Raw genomic sequence first — 15,861 nt, 5'->3', positions numbered from 1 at the left:
AATATTTATTCTGAGAGAGAGAGGGAGAGAAGGTGTGTGTGCACATGAGGTGGGGAGGGGCAGAGAGAGAAGGAGAGAATCCCAAGCAGGTTCCATGCTCAGCATAGAGCCCAGGGCAGGGTTCTGTCTCATGATCCTGGAATCATGACCTGAGCTGAAATCAAGAGTGGGACGCTTAAACTACCGAGCCACCCAGGTGCCCCTTAACATCCCTGATTTTATAAATGAGACTTATCCTGGGGCGAGGGTCACAGGTCCAGTATTGTGGTAGAGCTGGCGAAGCACCTAGATTTGCCTTATCTGTGCTCTTAACCAGACAAAATGCTAAGTACTACTTTCCTTTTACCAAGCTGAGGGACTAGAAATTTTCTTAAACACTTGATTTACCCTTCAGAGTAAATACAGCAGTGTATAAGATTAGTTAAGGGGTGCCTGGGTGGCTCAGTTGGTCGGGTGTCATGATCTCATGGCTCGTGAGTTCGATCCCTGCTGTGGGCTCTGTGCTGACAGCTCAGAGCCTGGAGCCTGCTTCAGATTCTGTGTGTGTGTGTGTGTGTGTGTGTGTGTGTGTGTGTGTGTGTGTGTGTCTGTCTGTCTCTCTCTCTTTCTCTCTCTCTCTCTGTCTCTCTTTCTCTGCCCCTCCCCACTTATGCTCTCTCTCTTCAAAAATAAACATTAACAAAAATAGTTAAGATAGAATATGTGAGTTTTAATGGATAAAGATGTGAAAAGAAAGTAACGCTTGTTTATTCTTATCAGGTATGAGAAGAGTTCTCGTTTTATGAAAGTTGGCTATGAGAGAGATTTTTTGCGATACCTGCAGAGCTTACTTGCAGAAGTAGAGCGTAGAATTAGACGAGGCCATGCTCGTTTGGCATTATCTCAAAACCAGCAGTCTTCTGGGGTGAGTATGAAATTAATTTGTTAGTCTTTGTAACATGTCCCTTTTCTCTGGAGACCCAGAGGCCTCTGTAGTATTGAAACTTGTGTTCAGGTTCATTAATTTGTGTTCTTTTAGAATGACATAAACTTAAAAGGCATTCAGTTTTTTCAGTCTTTATTAGTAGTACTGATTTTGCTAATCATTAAGATTTTTCTTCTAATTATTAGTAACTGATAAAATATGTAATTGACTATTTGAAGGTAATTGAGTTATCCTTGTGATTCAGTATTTTAACGGATGAATGCAAGTGTTCTGTATGGTATGTGAGAGCTTGAATATTCCTGTGTTTTACTTACTGATAATACATTTATTTTCTTTTCAATAGGCAGCTGGTCCAACAGGCAAAAATGAAGAAAAAATTCAGGTTCTAACAGATAAAATTGATGTACTCCTGCAGCAGGTGAGAATTGTATACGTGAATAACAGAAAATCCTTGGAATAGTCCTTAACCAAAGAAGATAAAGGGATGGCAAATACATACATGTAAAGATGCTCGAAGTCATTAGATAAATACAAATTAAAACCACAATGAGACATTTACTGTTCATTCTTCTGTTAGAATGGCTAAAGCTAAGACGACTGGCCATACCAAGTGTTAATGAAGATGTGGGCAAACTGGAACTATCATACACTGCTGGTCGGAGCTAAAAATGGTATAGCCACTTTGGAAAGAGGAGGTTTCTTAAAAAGTTAAGACGCGTCATGAGTCATTCCAGTCCTAGATATTAACCCAAGAGAAATGAAAGCATATGTTTACACAGGGTTGTATAATAGCAGCTTTGTTTGTAATTGGCAAAAACCCTTAAACTGGAAACTGCTCAAATGTCTATCAGTAGACAAATGGATAAATGCTGTGGTGCATCCATGCAGTGGAATATGGCTCAGTAATAAAAATGAATGTAACAGTGGGTGAATCTTAAGATAATTAGGCTGAGTGAAAGAAGCCAGCCCAAAAAAAGGAATAAGAAGTACATAATTCCATTTACATAAAATCCTAAAAAATGCAAAGTAGTCTGTAGTGACAGAAAACAGATCAGTGGCTGCCTGGGGAGGAGGTGCTACAAAGCAAATTTAGGGTGATGGATGTGTTCATTATGTAGATGATGGTGTTAGTTTCATGGTTGTCAAAACTTACCAGATTGTACACCTTAAAAATATGCAGTTTATTGCATGTCAAATACACTTTACTAATGCTGTAAAAAATCAAAAGGATAAATTTAACCCAAAGAGGCTTCAATAAACAAAATTAGACAAAAGACCCAAAACAACCACTAAATGCTAATGAAACTTGGGAAAGAACAGAAAAATACTTAGGTAGTTTGGTTAGAAAGGAGTCTTGACTGCATTTTTTTTTTTAAATCCCTCTTAGATTGAAGAATTAGGATCTGAAGGAAAAGTAGAAGAAGCCCAGGGAATGATGAAATTAGTTGAACAGTTAAAAGAAGAGAGAGAGTTGCTTAGATCCACGACCTCGGTGAGTAGCAACCTCATTTTGATTTATCCAGGCTCTTCACTGTGAATTACTATGACCTGTTGCTACTTGAGAATCTTTGTAGACAATTTTCTAATGTCCTAAATCAGGAGTTCGCAAACTGTATCTTAAAAGGCCACACAGTAAATACTTCAGGTTTGCAGGCCAGAAGATCCCTGGCAGCTACCAAGCTCGGCTTTTATTTTATGAAAGCGACTTTGGACAGCATATAAACAAATTGACGTGGCTGTGTTCCAATAAAACTTTTATTTACAAAAACAAGCCTCTAGGTACTGGCATGCCAGCCCATGCCTTAGGACTACTCATTTGGGCCTGGGTTTTGCTTTCTTGTTCCAATAAATTACTCTGTGTGTGTGTGTGTGTGTGTGTGTGTGTGTGTGTGTGTGTGTGTATGTATGTGTGTATGTATATGTATATATGTATGTTTTTATTTAATTTTGAGAGAGAGCAGGAGTTGGGGAGGGGCAGAGAGAGAGAGGGAGACACAGAGTCTGAAGCAGGCTCCAAGCTCTGAGCTGTCAGCACGGAGCCCGACCTGGGGCACGAACCCACGAACTGCAAGATCATGACCTGAGCTGAAGTTGGACACTTAACTGACTAAGCCACCCAGGCATCCCTAATTACTCCATATATATTTACCTTAGCTCGAAATTAGTGTACTCAAAGTATCTTCTACTTTTTTATATTAGAGAATGTGATATACCTGTTTTGGGTGTCGATGGTAGAAAATAATTGGTCATTGGTTCCCATATATTGAATAGGATATGTACAGATTATGCTCGGTGAGTTCAGTTCCCTAAGCATTTTGGAAAATTTTTTTTTACATAGCTCTGTGCCTAGCATGGGCTTGAATTCATGGCCCCAAGGTCAAGGGTTGCATGCTCTGCTGACTGAGCCGATTAGGTGCCTCTTGAAAAAATACACATATATATTTTATTAAAATTTTTTTTAACATCATTCATTTTTGAGAGAGCCAGCATGCGTGGGGGAGGGGCAGAGAGAGAGGGAGACACAGAATCTGAAGTAGGCTCCAGGCTCCGAGCTGTTAGCAGATAAGGACCTGAGCTAATTCAGAATCTTAACCGACTGAGCCACCCAGGCGCCCCTATTTGTATTTTTTAAATGTTTGTTTATTTTGAGAGAGAGATTGGGAGCGGGGGAGGGAGGGAATCCCAAGTCCCATTGATGTGGGGCTTGATCCCATTGAACCGTAAGATCATGACCTGAGCCGAAATCAAGAGTTGGATGCTTAACCTGCTGAGCTCAGGAAACCGCCCCCCCCCCCAAACCAAAATACTTTTTTTAGTTTATTTATTTATTTAGAGAGGGTGCAAGTGAGGGAGGGGCAGAGAGAGAGAGGTGGGGCTCCTGCTCACCTGATGACGGAGCTCAAACTTAGGAACCATGAGATCATAACCTGAGCCAAAGTCAGATGCTTAACTGACTGAGCTACCCAGAAGCCCCCTTTAAAAATACTTTTAATATGGAGGCCACACCTTTAGCCTGTTGAACCTAAGAAAGGAATTCAGACTAAAATAGGTAGCTTTCTGAGAGGTAGTTAACCATTTTCAAGGTGGTGTGGGTAATTGACTAGTTACTGTTGAGGGACGGGGTCTCCACACTTCCTTAATGATAATGGAAAGTTGGTTGCTGTTGCCTTGTTCCCTGCTCTAAAAGTTGGCCAGTCGGTACTCAGTATTAATGGCTTTGGAGAAATGCACAAAATTAGAACTCTGTTCTAAATTTTAAGTATATATTTTGGATTTTTTTGTTCTCACTCAGATATTCTTTATAGTAACTGATTTGTCATTTCAGACGATTGAAAGTTTTGCTGCCCAAGAAAAACAAATGGAAGTTTGTGAAGTGTGTGGAGCCTTTTTGATAGTCGGAGATGCCCAGTCCCGGGTAGATGACCATTTGATGGGAAAGCAGCACATGGGATATGCCAAAATTAAAGCTACTGTTGAAGAATTAAAAGTAAGCTTTCAAGCATGCACTTTAGCCACAGCTAGTACTGTACTTCAGTGTGGCTAAAAATTGATCACATAGAGACATAAGCCTCTTGTGGATATTTTGTTGATGTGTATTATTTGAAACTAATAATCCCTATAAAATTTTGCTATTACTGAGTACTATCAAAGCATTTTAATTCCTTCACTCTTTCGTGCCAGGAATTTGGGAGAAAGCCTATCCCTGAGGACTTTGTCAAGTAACATTATCTTGCATACAAACATGGTGTCAGAATTTCTACATTTTCTTTTAGGACATCAGATTCCATAAGTTGATTTACACATGTTTTACACGTCAGCCCTTGTTTGACAGAGTCTTTAAGGGTGTTTATAAAAATTGAACTTGATTTCTTTTAGGAAAAGTTAAGAAAAAGAACTGAAGAACCTGATCGTGATGAGCGTTTAAAAAAGGAGAAGCAAGAACGGGAAGAAAGAGAAAAAGAACGGGAAAGAGAAAGAGAGGAAAGAGAAAGGAAAAGACGGAGAGAAGAGGAAGAAAGAGAGAAAGAAAGGGCTAGAGACAGAGAAAGAAGAAAACGAAGTCGTTCAAGAAGTCGGCATTCAAGCCGAACCTCAGACCGAAGATGCAGCAGGTCTCGGGACCACAAAAGATCACGAAGTAGAGAAAGAAGGCGAAGCAGGTACATAGAGCACACAAGACTGTGCCCAGCATAGAGCGAGTGTGCAATAAACAGTAGTGATTACTAATGTTATTTCCTTGGTCCTTGGGAAGCTCTCAAGTACTGTCAAAGACTAGAATAGATTATGAGAGTAGAGTCAGTTAGCCACTCCATCTTCAAGGCAACTTCTTTGCTATTTCACCTGTCTAAGGAGGTTTGATGTGCTCTTACTAGGAAGTCCATGCAACTGGGTGGTCTCTTTGTTTCTCTTCTCACTGATTCTAAGAAGACATTTAAATTGTAAGTTATTTTGGGTAAAATTACGTACATTTACTTTGGAGGACACCACGCTTAATACAAGAACTAAAGTGTTACCTAACTGGGATGCCTGGGTGGTTTAGTCAGTTAAGTGCCCAACTCTTGATTTCAGTTCACAGCATGATCTTAACAGTTTGTAAGTTCAAGCTCCACGTCGGGCTTTGCACTGACATTGTGGAGCCTGTTTGGGATTCTTTCTCCCTCTAAAATAAACAAAAATTAGGGGCCGGTGGGTGGCTCAGTTGGTTAAGCATCTGACTTTGGCTCAGGTCATGATGGCACGGCTCATGAGTTTGAGCCCTGTATTGGGCTCTGTGCTGACAGCTCAGAGCCTGGAGCCTACTTCAGATTCTGTGTCTCCCTCTTTCTCTGTCCCTCAACCACTCACACTCTGTCTTTCTCTCTCAAAAATAAAATAAAATAACATAAAAAATTAAAAAGAAATAAAGTGTTATGTAACTGATTCTTTAAAAACACAAAAAAAATGAAATCGGTTTTATTATTTTAGAGTTAACGATTGAAGAGGAGTCTTAAAGACCATGATAACTATCTTAGCACTATTTGAAAAGTTGAAGTTAGATTTTCAGTAACTTAAGATTTCTACTGTACATATGTTTTAGTAGTGGATTCTATTCATTTGCCTTTTAAGGCTAAGTTTTGCTTAATCTTGTTAATTATTAAACAGTACATAATTTTTGCAAGGTTTTTCTCATTGTCATGTCAGCTGAAGTTGCTTTCCTTTTATTTCAAATTGTGAAGAAGCAGAGATCGACGAAGAAGCAGAAGCCATGATCGATCAGAAAGAAAACATAGATCTCGTAGTCGGGATCGAAGAAGATCAAAAAGCCGGGATCGAAAGTCCTATAAGCACAGGAGCAAAAGTCGGGACAGAGAACAAGATAGAAAATCCAAGGAGAAAGGTTAGTTTATGTGAGAATTTAATTCATTAATTAAAGATTTAATTCATTAATTAGATTATTTTAACACTCCTTTCTCTGCACTCACATTTCTTTGGAGATAGGCAGAGTTCCATTTCAAGCTATCTTCTTTTTTACTTAGAACCAACACCATTCAGTAGGAGGCAGGCATTATTTTCCCCTCCTGCTCTGACTTGTGACAGTGACAGTTGACCTGGTGTTTTCTTAGAACATGCCAAAACCACATCCTTCAGTTGTTAACCTGAGGTTTATCGTCTCAATTCTTCCAAGTATCGCATTACTCTTCAGGATTATAAGGCTGTAGAATTTATTAGCTTGGTTATTGGCAACATTTTTTTTATCTGCTGCGTGTTCCATAATATGTCTTGCAGAGTAAGTGTGCTATTTTGCATTGGTCCTCATGTGCAGCCTTCATTTACCTCCGTAATTAACTTCTAAGTTTGCAGAAGTTGAGTATCTTACATACATCTTCACTGTGTTTTCTATTGAAACAACACGCTCTTTCCTTTCTACCTTTCCCTTTGGTTTTCTGTGGCATTCTGGTGGCTGGAGTGCACTGTCACTGCTCTGTTAATGGACTTTCTCATTTTGTCTTTGGCATGTTTTCACATGGATATTCTCATTGTTTAGCTTAGTCTTAACTGAAAGATCATTCTTTGAAAATCAGGGTCTCCCTTCTGTATTTTCTTTAGATCTTTTAAGCATCTTTCATTTTGTCTTGAATGGGCTGTTCCGCTTTGCATGGTTTTTAGGAATGAGAGCAAGGGCCTGTTTCTAATTTTCTTGGCTCTGCTTTTTCCATCCTGTCCTGCCTATTGGTGTCCGTGTTAGATCACCCGACATACGTGCTGCTGTGTTTGAGTTTGTTAAACTGGACTTTTGTGTGATACTCGTTTCTTACTTTCTTTTATGGAACTATTCTATGGTTTTTGTTTTGTGTGTGGTTTTTTTTTTTGTTGTTGTGTTGGGTTTTTTTTGTTTTTTGGGCCAGACTCAGGTTTTTGTTAAACTGAGTTAGAGAAATGCCAGCACACAAACAATGGACATATATTTTTGGTCTTACGCTTTCATTTTTCCTGAAATAAGTATCCCTTTTCTTTTAAAAATATTTACATATGTTGTTTTTTCTACCACCTGGAGCAAATGTTAAATAGGAAACGACAGTTTTTTAAACTTGCTGTCACGAGCTTTATTATGTGTCATTTAAGTCCAGAAATTACTTCTGTGATTCAATAGGCAGTTGCTACAAAGGGTTATCAACTGATTTTACATTAGTTTAGAAAGTTTCACCCAACCTTTTTTGCAAGACTTTGTAAATGTGTTTTTTGGGTGAGGGGTCCAGTCTCCAGAGCCAGATAATGGGCGTCAGAGATCAAATTAATCACTTCTCTTTGAGAACTAAAGCTCTTTGCTATATTCCCTTTGTGTCGCTTAAAATAGTTGGATTGATGCCCAGGGACAATAGCTAGCCTTCAGAACTGTCTGGGATCAGAAATGAGCAATAGATGCAACTGGCTTGCCTTCAAACAGACATGTTTGTGTAATTTCTGGATGGAGCAAAAAGATGTCCTGAATTGCATAGCTGTAATAGAATCTTAATTATAATGGTGACATCATAGAATTTAATAAAAACCTTTGCTTAAGTAGAATAAGCTACATTGTTTGGATTATGGACAGATTTTCACGGAGGAAGGAGGGAAGACTTGATTTGGAGAAAGTTCTGCATCAGGTCCACCTTGAAAGATTGGGAATGCATTATAGATTTGTCTTGAACTTGGGGATCTCTTTTAAAAGCGATACGATTTACTGGCTTTTGAAAATGCCATGTAGCCATTGAGGCACGCCTAGGTATACAGATGACCAAAGGCCTGAATTCTGAGCAGGAACAGCACTTGATAATGGCACATGAGTAAGCGGGAGGTCACTACTCCAGGTGCTGTGATTGGAAGTACTTGAACGCCACAGTGAAAAGTGGTTTCTTACACAGACCTATATTTCTTAACACCAACCAATTTAAGGTTCTCTCTTTGTGAGAGAGTTTCCTTCTTTAATCCATAGCCCTGAAATCCACCACACTTTGTGGATGTCCTTAGGACTATTAAGATCTACCATATCTACATAGGGCAGAAGATAAGATTATTGGACTGACTACTAGTCCTCTACGGGGCAACAAGACGACTCTTCCTCATTGAAGCTACCCGTGCACCGGAGAAGCCCATAAGGCACAAAGGGAGGACTTGCCCACAAGGTCAGTTAGAGCACACTGTACTGGCTCAGTTCTCCTGAGTCGATGGACAGACATGGAGCAAGTCCTGCCGTCAGCTACTTGGACATTGCTTCGTGTGCATTTTGCAAGTCTTATGGACTGAATCTGCTCCTTCACATAAGATCTTCAGTTCTTCCATTCTTTGAATGAGCGCCCCCTGCCACCACCATATTTTGTTTGCATTACCATCCCTCTCCTAGTTACTTGCCGTTGTGTCTTAACAACTTTGTCCAGAATCTGTAAAGGTTGTGCTTCTCTTAAAACGTCTTTCTGTCTTATGGACTACTCTGCTAGACCAGTTCTTAACTTAGTTTTAAGGGGAAAAACAATTTTTCCAGGAAGCTTGTAGTTTGTGTTAGCATTTTCTGTAGAAATCTTTTGTTAGGCAATACTTGGAACTAAAAAAGCTGGAATATTCTTGCTCCACATCCCACTTTCTGCCCCTAGTCTGAGGTTTCACCATTAGGAGGAAAACAGTAGGAGAAAAAGTTGAGATACTTTTTTCGTTCTTCATGCGCAGCTGAGTTGAATTTTAATTTCTCCTTTTGGAAAAACAACTCTGAGGTGGCATCTATATTACTTTTCTTAGCAAAGCACTTTCTTAGCAAAGTGCAGTGCTTGGATTGAGATCTAAGGTCCACTTTCTTTCATTGGGCTTGTTCCTCTTAGGTGTTCAGATTGATACATATGTAAGTAGTCTGTTGCATTACCAAATCTACAGTTGGAGAAACAGGCCTATTAAATGTTGAACTGTTTTTACTTTTTACCTCAGTAACTCACTTTGTGTGAACACAGTTCTTGTGTGCTACCGTTCATACCCTTCCCATTGCCTTTTGATGTTCCTCGCCCCAGATGAAATTTACTTACATCTTAGATCCTGCAGTGATTTGGAGTTGCCCGTACTTAGTAGATTCTCACCAGTTTGAGAGAATTTGCATTCTCTTTTACCTTTTGCTCTCTCTTCATTCCCCCGTATGGTGCTCCCCGATTTTTATCCCTTTGATAGATTCGCCAAACTGTGTTACTTGCAGTGTGTGGGAAATAATTGTCTTTTCATCTCTCAATTGTTTCGCTTTTCAAAATGTCATATGTGTATTGTATTTTACTTTAAAATCCACGATCAATGTCTTCTTTTATGGCAGAAAAGAGGGGATCTGATGATAAAAAAAGTAGTGTGAAGTCCAGTAGTCGAGAAAAACAGAGTGAAGACACAAACACTGAATCAAAGGAAAGTGATACTAAGAATGAGGTCAATGGGACCAGTGAAGACATTAAATCTGAAGGTGACACTCAGTCCAATTAAAACTGATCTGATAAGACCTCAGATCAGACAGAGGTAAGTGTATTGTTTCTCACTTTGATTAGGGCTTTTTGTTACTGTTTGGCAGTGCAGCGTAAGTATGCACAGACGAAGACGGAGCTAAGCCGAGTAAGAAGACATACAAAAGCATCTTCTGAAGGAAAAGACAGTGTAGTCCTGCAAAACATTTTGAGGTACATTGTTTTGTCTCAGCTATTTTGTAGCAGACTCGTGCCCCCATTAGTGTGCCTCTTTGGAAATTACTGCCCACGTTTGTAATGTAGTCGCCATTGAAAAGTTAATTATCCTTTTTTTTAGGGATTTTGCTGTCATTTCTTTTTTTTTTTCTTTTTTTTAATAAAAAGGTTGAACTGTTTTTTTTTCTTTTTGGTATTAAGTCCATCTTGTGTTGGTACATTGGCAGAGACATATGCTTTAACAACTTAAATATTTCTGAGGCACATGTTGGACTACTTTGTTTTAATTAAACTGCTAGTATTTCTTTGTCAAGGATGTTTCTAGTTTTTTGCTTTATTGCCTTGCATTCTAATGCAGTTTGTTCTGTAACTCGAGAGCCAGTAGCATTGGATTGATGGAAGTGTAGGGTTTATGAATTATTGCAGCTGACTACCATACCTCACACAGCGTTGGTGTTGTGAGCGGCCCATGAAAAGCCAAATTAAAAATCAAGGATTCAGTCAAACTAAGCAGGTACTCATGCCAGGTACTCCTTTCTCTACCCACATCCATGTTTGAATGCTATTGCCTGTGATCTTTACGCTTAACTGTTGTGTATCTTTTTTGTTCTTTACAAGACGCACAGAGGGGTTTTTTGTGTATTGCGTGAAAACTTATCAATCAAATGTTAACAGAATGGAATTTTTTTTCAACTGTATGTAGGGATGCAGTGGTGCCCAGAATTAGATATCTTTAAAGAATTTTAAATACAATAAACACTTCACATTATTCGCCTTGTTACACTCAATGCAATTCTCAAGTCTTTAAGAGGTATGTGTTTAATATTTCCTACGGTGTAGGAGAATCTGCAGGCAGCCATAGATCCCTAGGAATAGTCACTGGCTGAGACGTTTCAAGCAGCAGTGGATGGCAGAGACAGACACCTTCAATCTGTGAAATACAAGGAGTTGATGAATCATGTAGAATGAATTTGGGTTTTTAAAGAACTATTAAAAGTTAGGTTTGATGAGTTCTGAAAACCTATAAACTATTCATTCTTTGGGCTAGTGGCTTGGGATAAAAGATTTCTACGGAAAGGGAGTACCAAGTAGTTGGTTTGTCAATGGCTTTCTTCTTCTAGGACAGCAGTGTAGTGTTACGTGTGTGAGCCATTCACGCATAGGCCAGCACACGCGGGCACAGGGCTTTTAAGACCACGCTGATGCCTTGATAACTTACAAAGAATACAGACGTTCCGTGTCCATATGTTAAGTAGCAGTTAGTGACTGGGCCAACACTTAGTCATAAAAATTTGCCTTTTACATGTTGTCTAATTATCCTTTTTCCCCAACTTTTGCATTGTAGGACAACTGTTCGAAGATTTCTGGAAGAAACCTGAAAACGGCATAACATGAAGATCGACATTAAAATGAGGTGAAAGAAAACTATAGTGGCATAGAAAAGTAGAAAGCTCAGTTAGTTGTTCTGTTTTGTTTTGTTTTTTTATTAAAAATTAATTCAGGACTGACGTGACCTCCCAGATTTCAGAACACGTGTTAATAGCATATATATGCCACTGAAAACTTAGGTCCTGTATCATATTGTTTTCTTTAAGACTTTTTAAGAAATATTACCTAAACATGTGGCTTGCTCAGTGTTTAATTGCAAGTTTTCATTCTTGGACTTTGAAAACAGGATTAAACGTTAGTATTTGTGTGAATCAGATTAAGTGGGATTCCATTTTTACAACTCTGCTCTATCTAGCCTTTGGATTTAGAAGTGAAAATAAAGTATCTCTGACTTTCTGTTACAAATTTGATTGTCTCTGTCATTGAAAAGTTTTAGTATTAATCTTTTCTAATAAAGCTATTGACTCTGAACTAGTCCCCTGTTTTAAATATGAGGTGCACTGTTACTAGAAGTGTTGGTGTACAGTTTTATCTGATTGTTCTGTTAAAGACTAATTTTTATAGAATTTCTGCAGTTTAAATGTTTTAAATAATGGTGCTTCAATTTTGGGTGGTTATGAATAAATTTGAATTTTGCTTTTAATAGCAAAGATGTACAGTGAACTAGAATATATTTTTACATCCCTGAGAGATTCCTTTAGTAGTAGAAAATTCAAAATAGCCTTCTGATGAACACTATCTTCTTCTAGCTCTGAAATAATGATGTAGAAGACTATTCAAGAACTTTTAACTAGCTTTTGGTCTTTGTTTTAAATCCTGTGTCAAGATTTCTTTTAACCTGGTCTTGTCAGATTACAGATGTATTCAGTTCTGTGTATGGGGTGTGTAGTACACATGATAAGGATTTATTCTTAAAAACTGAGGCTTAAGCAGGTGGTCCCCCCACCCCCAGCTGATTCGGCAGCATGTTTCTATCTATAGCCAGCTTTGTCAACTGTGTAAAAGTATTATCCAGCTACATATATCCTAGCAGTTTTTTTGTGATTTATAATTTTCAAATATTGCTGTCAGTTTATAAGGTAGAGAAACCGGGTAACTGGGTTAGATGACGTACACAAAGTCACGTGGCTCCATGTTGGCGGAGAGCTAGCTCATGGAACCTAGCCTCTGCCTTTTGGTCTGGTGCCTCCCTGTTCTGCCACTGTATTCGTTCTGATAGGCATAGTGCAGTATCACAGAGTTTCCTAAAATACCCTCCACCAAGCTTTGGGAAATGATGAAGCTACCACTTTAGAGGTGCTTTGTGTGAGATCATGCCAGGGGCACAGAGCACTCCTGGCTCACTAGCTGATTTTGGAGGTACAGCAGCAGGCGAATGGGTTGGAGATCTCTGACTTTGTCAGGAATAAGATAAGATGTGAAGCCATCTGATACAAAGTCAGCCCCTCCCAGGCACTGTTGGTGGAGTTGGACGAGGTTGTGGTCGTGAGAGCGAAGGACTTTGGAGTGCTAGTTCATCATATTCTGTTGCTCCGTCTCTGGAAAAACCATCCTGAAAAACCGAAAACAGTTTACTAAAGTATTAAGCTACTAAAATTATTAAGGGATTTAAAATGCCAGACTTGTCCTTGCCTCTTCTAGAATCCATAGCTAAATTACTTTAATGAGGTACATACAGTAAATGAGTTCATGAAAAGTCTTCATCATCTTCATGATTCCATGGACACTTAGATGTATTGATCACGATGGGACTTATGTAGGATTTGAGGGAGGGGCCTGGCCCCTTAAGGTGTCCATGACTAAGGTCTGGTTTTAGCTGGAGATTTAGAAGTTGGGTTGCCCTCAACACCCAGAATTTATCAGGCTCAAGAGGAAACTATTCTTACTTAAATTCATAATCAAATATAGAGGCTGTGTGCTAATTGAATTTACTGTAAGAAATACACGTTTCTGCCTTTAGGGCTAAACAGTTGTCAGTTGGTCAGTGTGTATTTTCTCTGTGAAGAGCCTTTAAGGGGAGCCAGATTTTACTACTCAGAAGATTACTTGATAAGATTGGAATTGGATGAGAGCAATCAGGGTTTTTTAACTTTTCATTTTGGAAAACTTCAGACCTACATAAAAGTAGAACAGTACAATCAGCCTTTATTAAAACTCACCACTAGTAAGGCTCAGTGGCCAGTCTTAATTTTATATGTTTGTGCATGTGTGTATGTATCCCCTGCCTCCTATTACTTTCAGGCAAGTGTCAGACACACCATTTAATCTGTAAATAGTTCAGCATGTATTTCTAAAAGTTAAGAAACAAGTTCATTAATGAAAATAAACTGGATGAACTTTTAATTGGCCGGAGTCCTCAACCGTAGAACTGGTCTGGTAGCTTACTTTCCACTGTGTGTCTCGAAGGGACCATGTAATGAGTCTGCTGCTCTGGCATCCTCTTCTGTTCGATGTAGAAAGACTATGTGTCACCTCCCTTTTTGTTACATTTTTTCTTCAAATAGATCACAAGATATTTACAGTTGACCCTGGAACAATGTGGGGAGATTAGGCATGCCAACCACCCCCACCCCCACCTCCTGTGTGGTCAAATCCACATACATACTTGACTCCCCCAGAACTGCCAAAAGCCTGTTGACCAGAGCCTTACCTACAACATAGTTGATAAACACACATTTTGTATGCATATTATGTATTGTGTGCTTACAATAAAGTAAGCTCAAGGAACAGTGTTGAGAAAATCATAGGAGACCATGCATTTACCATGCTGTAAAAAAAATCCCTGTATAAGTGGACCCATGCAGTTCAAAATCGTGTTGTTCAAGGGTCAGCTGTATTCTTCATTTTGGATTAAAACCTATTTCTTGCCTTCTTGAGGTTGTAATAAACTAGTCCTATTTCGGCTTAAGTGTTTATCTCCTCTCCTTATACCGTCACACCTGCAGGCAGTCTGTCTACTTTTTCCATATATAGTTAGTGTCACAGAGGACACCTCATACATACAGGTTGTCAGCCACCTTCTGATTAAAGTTTCTAGAGATGTTACAATGGAACAACTTAGGGTGGGAGTTTTTTGAGCTTGTGTCCGTTCCATGCTTCTAAAAATGCATTTTAGATGGGCTGTGTGAATATTTTTAAACATTATTCTACAGTGCATGAAACAAAAGGAAAACACTTGAGAATTGTGTATTTTCTGTAGGATGGAACTTTGTTTAGGGCCGATTTTCGGGTTTGAGTTCAGACTGATTTTTTAGTTGTTTATGAAAGAACCCCAGGTGACTACTTTTTAAAAATTTTGTATTACAATTGTAATGCTTGTACATGGTTCAAAAAACAACATTAGAAGTGTTAGGTGATCTCTCTCCCCTTCTCCTGTCCTCCTGTTCCTTTTCAGGAACTACTGTTAAACAGTTACTCTTGCTGGAGGGAGGTAGGAGGTATAAGCATATATGTATAGACCTTTTTTTATATATGATAGTACACCATATGTTTTGAATCTTGCTGTTTTCACTCGTATATTTAGAAACATTGGAGACCTAGGAGACCACCCTTTTAAGTTTTAAACATGTAGTTTTTCAAAGTACATTTCAAGTAAACCAAAGCAGAGACGTAAATGTGCTTTTCATTGTTGTATCAGATTTTTTAATTTCCTACTTTAAAAATGCAGTTTGAGAGTCCTTGATCTATTTCTTCCCCTCAGCCATCCCAAGTAGCTCAATTGTCAACAGATTTAAGAATGTTTTAACAGCTTTGGGAAATAGTTTGGCATAAGGGTCCGTGCCCTAACTTCTCTTGTGGCTATTCCACTCCTAGATACATACCCTAGAGAAACTCTTACACATGTGTGTCAGGACATGGATGTGAAAATGTCATAACAGCATTGTTTGTAATAGGAAGAAAAGGAAAACCAAAACAAACTGGGAAGACCCCAAATGTCCTTCCGTCCACTGGATAAATACCGTGGCATATTCCTACCAATTCTGTGGGATTACACAGAAGTCCAGCTGAACTACAGCTACACGTGTGAACACAGATGAATCTCAGTGGTCGGAAAACAAGTTACAGAAGACTACATCCGCCACAGTTCCACTTCTGTGAAGGTCAAAACCGAGCGGTTAAATTAAGTCTGTGGTAAATGAAAGAAAAGCAAGGAAATGATTAACGTGAAATCCACTGTTACCTATTGCGACGATGGAGGGAGACGAGACCACGGAGGGCAAGGAGCAGCCTTCAGAGGAACTGCTGACAGTGCTCTGTTGCGAGAGCTGGGTGGGTGGTTTCTTTTTTTAAACTGTATGTTTATGTGCTTTTTGTATGTATGATATTTCTTAATAAAATTTAAATTTAAAGAAAGAATGGGAAAAGGTCTTGGTGTAGGTAGCGACTAAT

General features: G+C 39.0%; 1 protein-coding gene across 11 annotated transcripts in view; it reads left to right on the top strand.

The window, feature by feature from the left end:
* Nucleotides 1-15,861, top strand: part of LUC7L3 (LUC7 like 3 pre-mRNA splicing factor) — a 30,931-nt gene extending 15,070 nt beyond the window's left edge. For 2 of the 11 annotated variants that reach the window (XM_060646390.3, XM_060646397.1), the window contains exons 4-11: nt 760-904; nt 1,269-1,343; nt 2,313-2,417; nt 4,251-4,412; nt 4,802-5,085; nt 6,142-6,302; nt 9,729-9,869; nt 9,975-11,943. In XM_060646390.3, coding sequence (XP_060502373.1) covers nt 760-904; nt 1,269-1,343; nt 2,313-2,417; nt 4,251-4,412; nt 4,802-5,085; nt 6,142-6,302; nt 9,729-9,869; nt 9,975-10,165 — 1,264 coding nt within the window. In that variant the 3' untranslated portion in view covers nt 10,166-11,943. Of the gene's footprint in view, nt 1-759; nt 905-1,268; nt 1,344-2,312; nt 2,418-4,250; nt 4,413-4,801; nt 5,086-6,141; nt 6,303-8,442; nt 8,569-9,728; nt 11,944-15,285; nt 15,305-15,365 lie in introns of those variants that run through there. The other 9 variants (XM_060646393.3, XM_060646392.3, XR_009614277.3 and 6 more) reach the window with 9 other exon arrangements.

Source organism: Panthera onca, chromosome E1 (assembly GCF_046562875.1).
Source record: "Panthera onca isolate mPanOnc1 chromosome E1, mPanOnc1 haplotype 2, whole genome shotgun sequence".
In the NCBI taxonomy this organism is placed as follows: domain Eukaryota; kingdom Metazoa; phylum Chordata; class Mammalia; order Carnivora; family Felidae; genus Panthera; species Panthera onca.
This window is presented reverse-complemented; position numbering and strand designations above follow the sequence as displayed.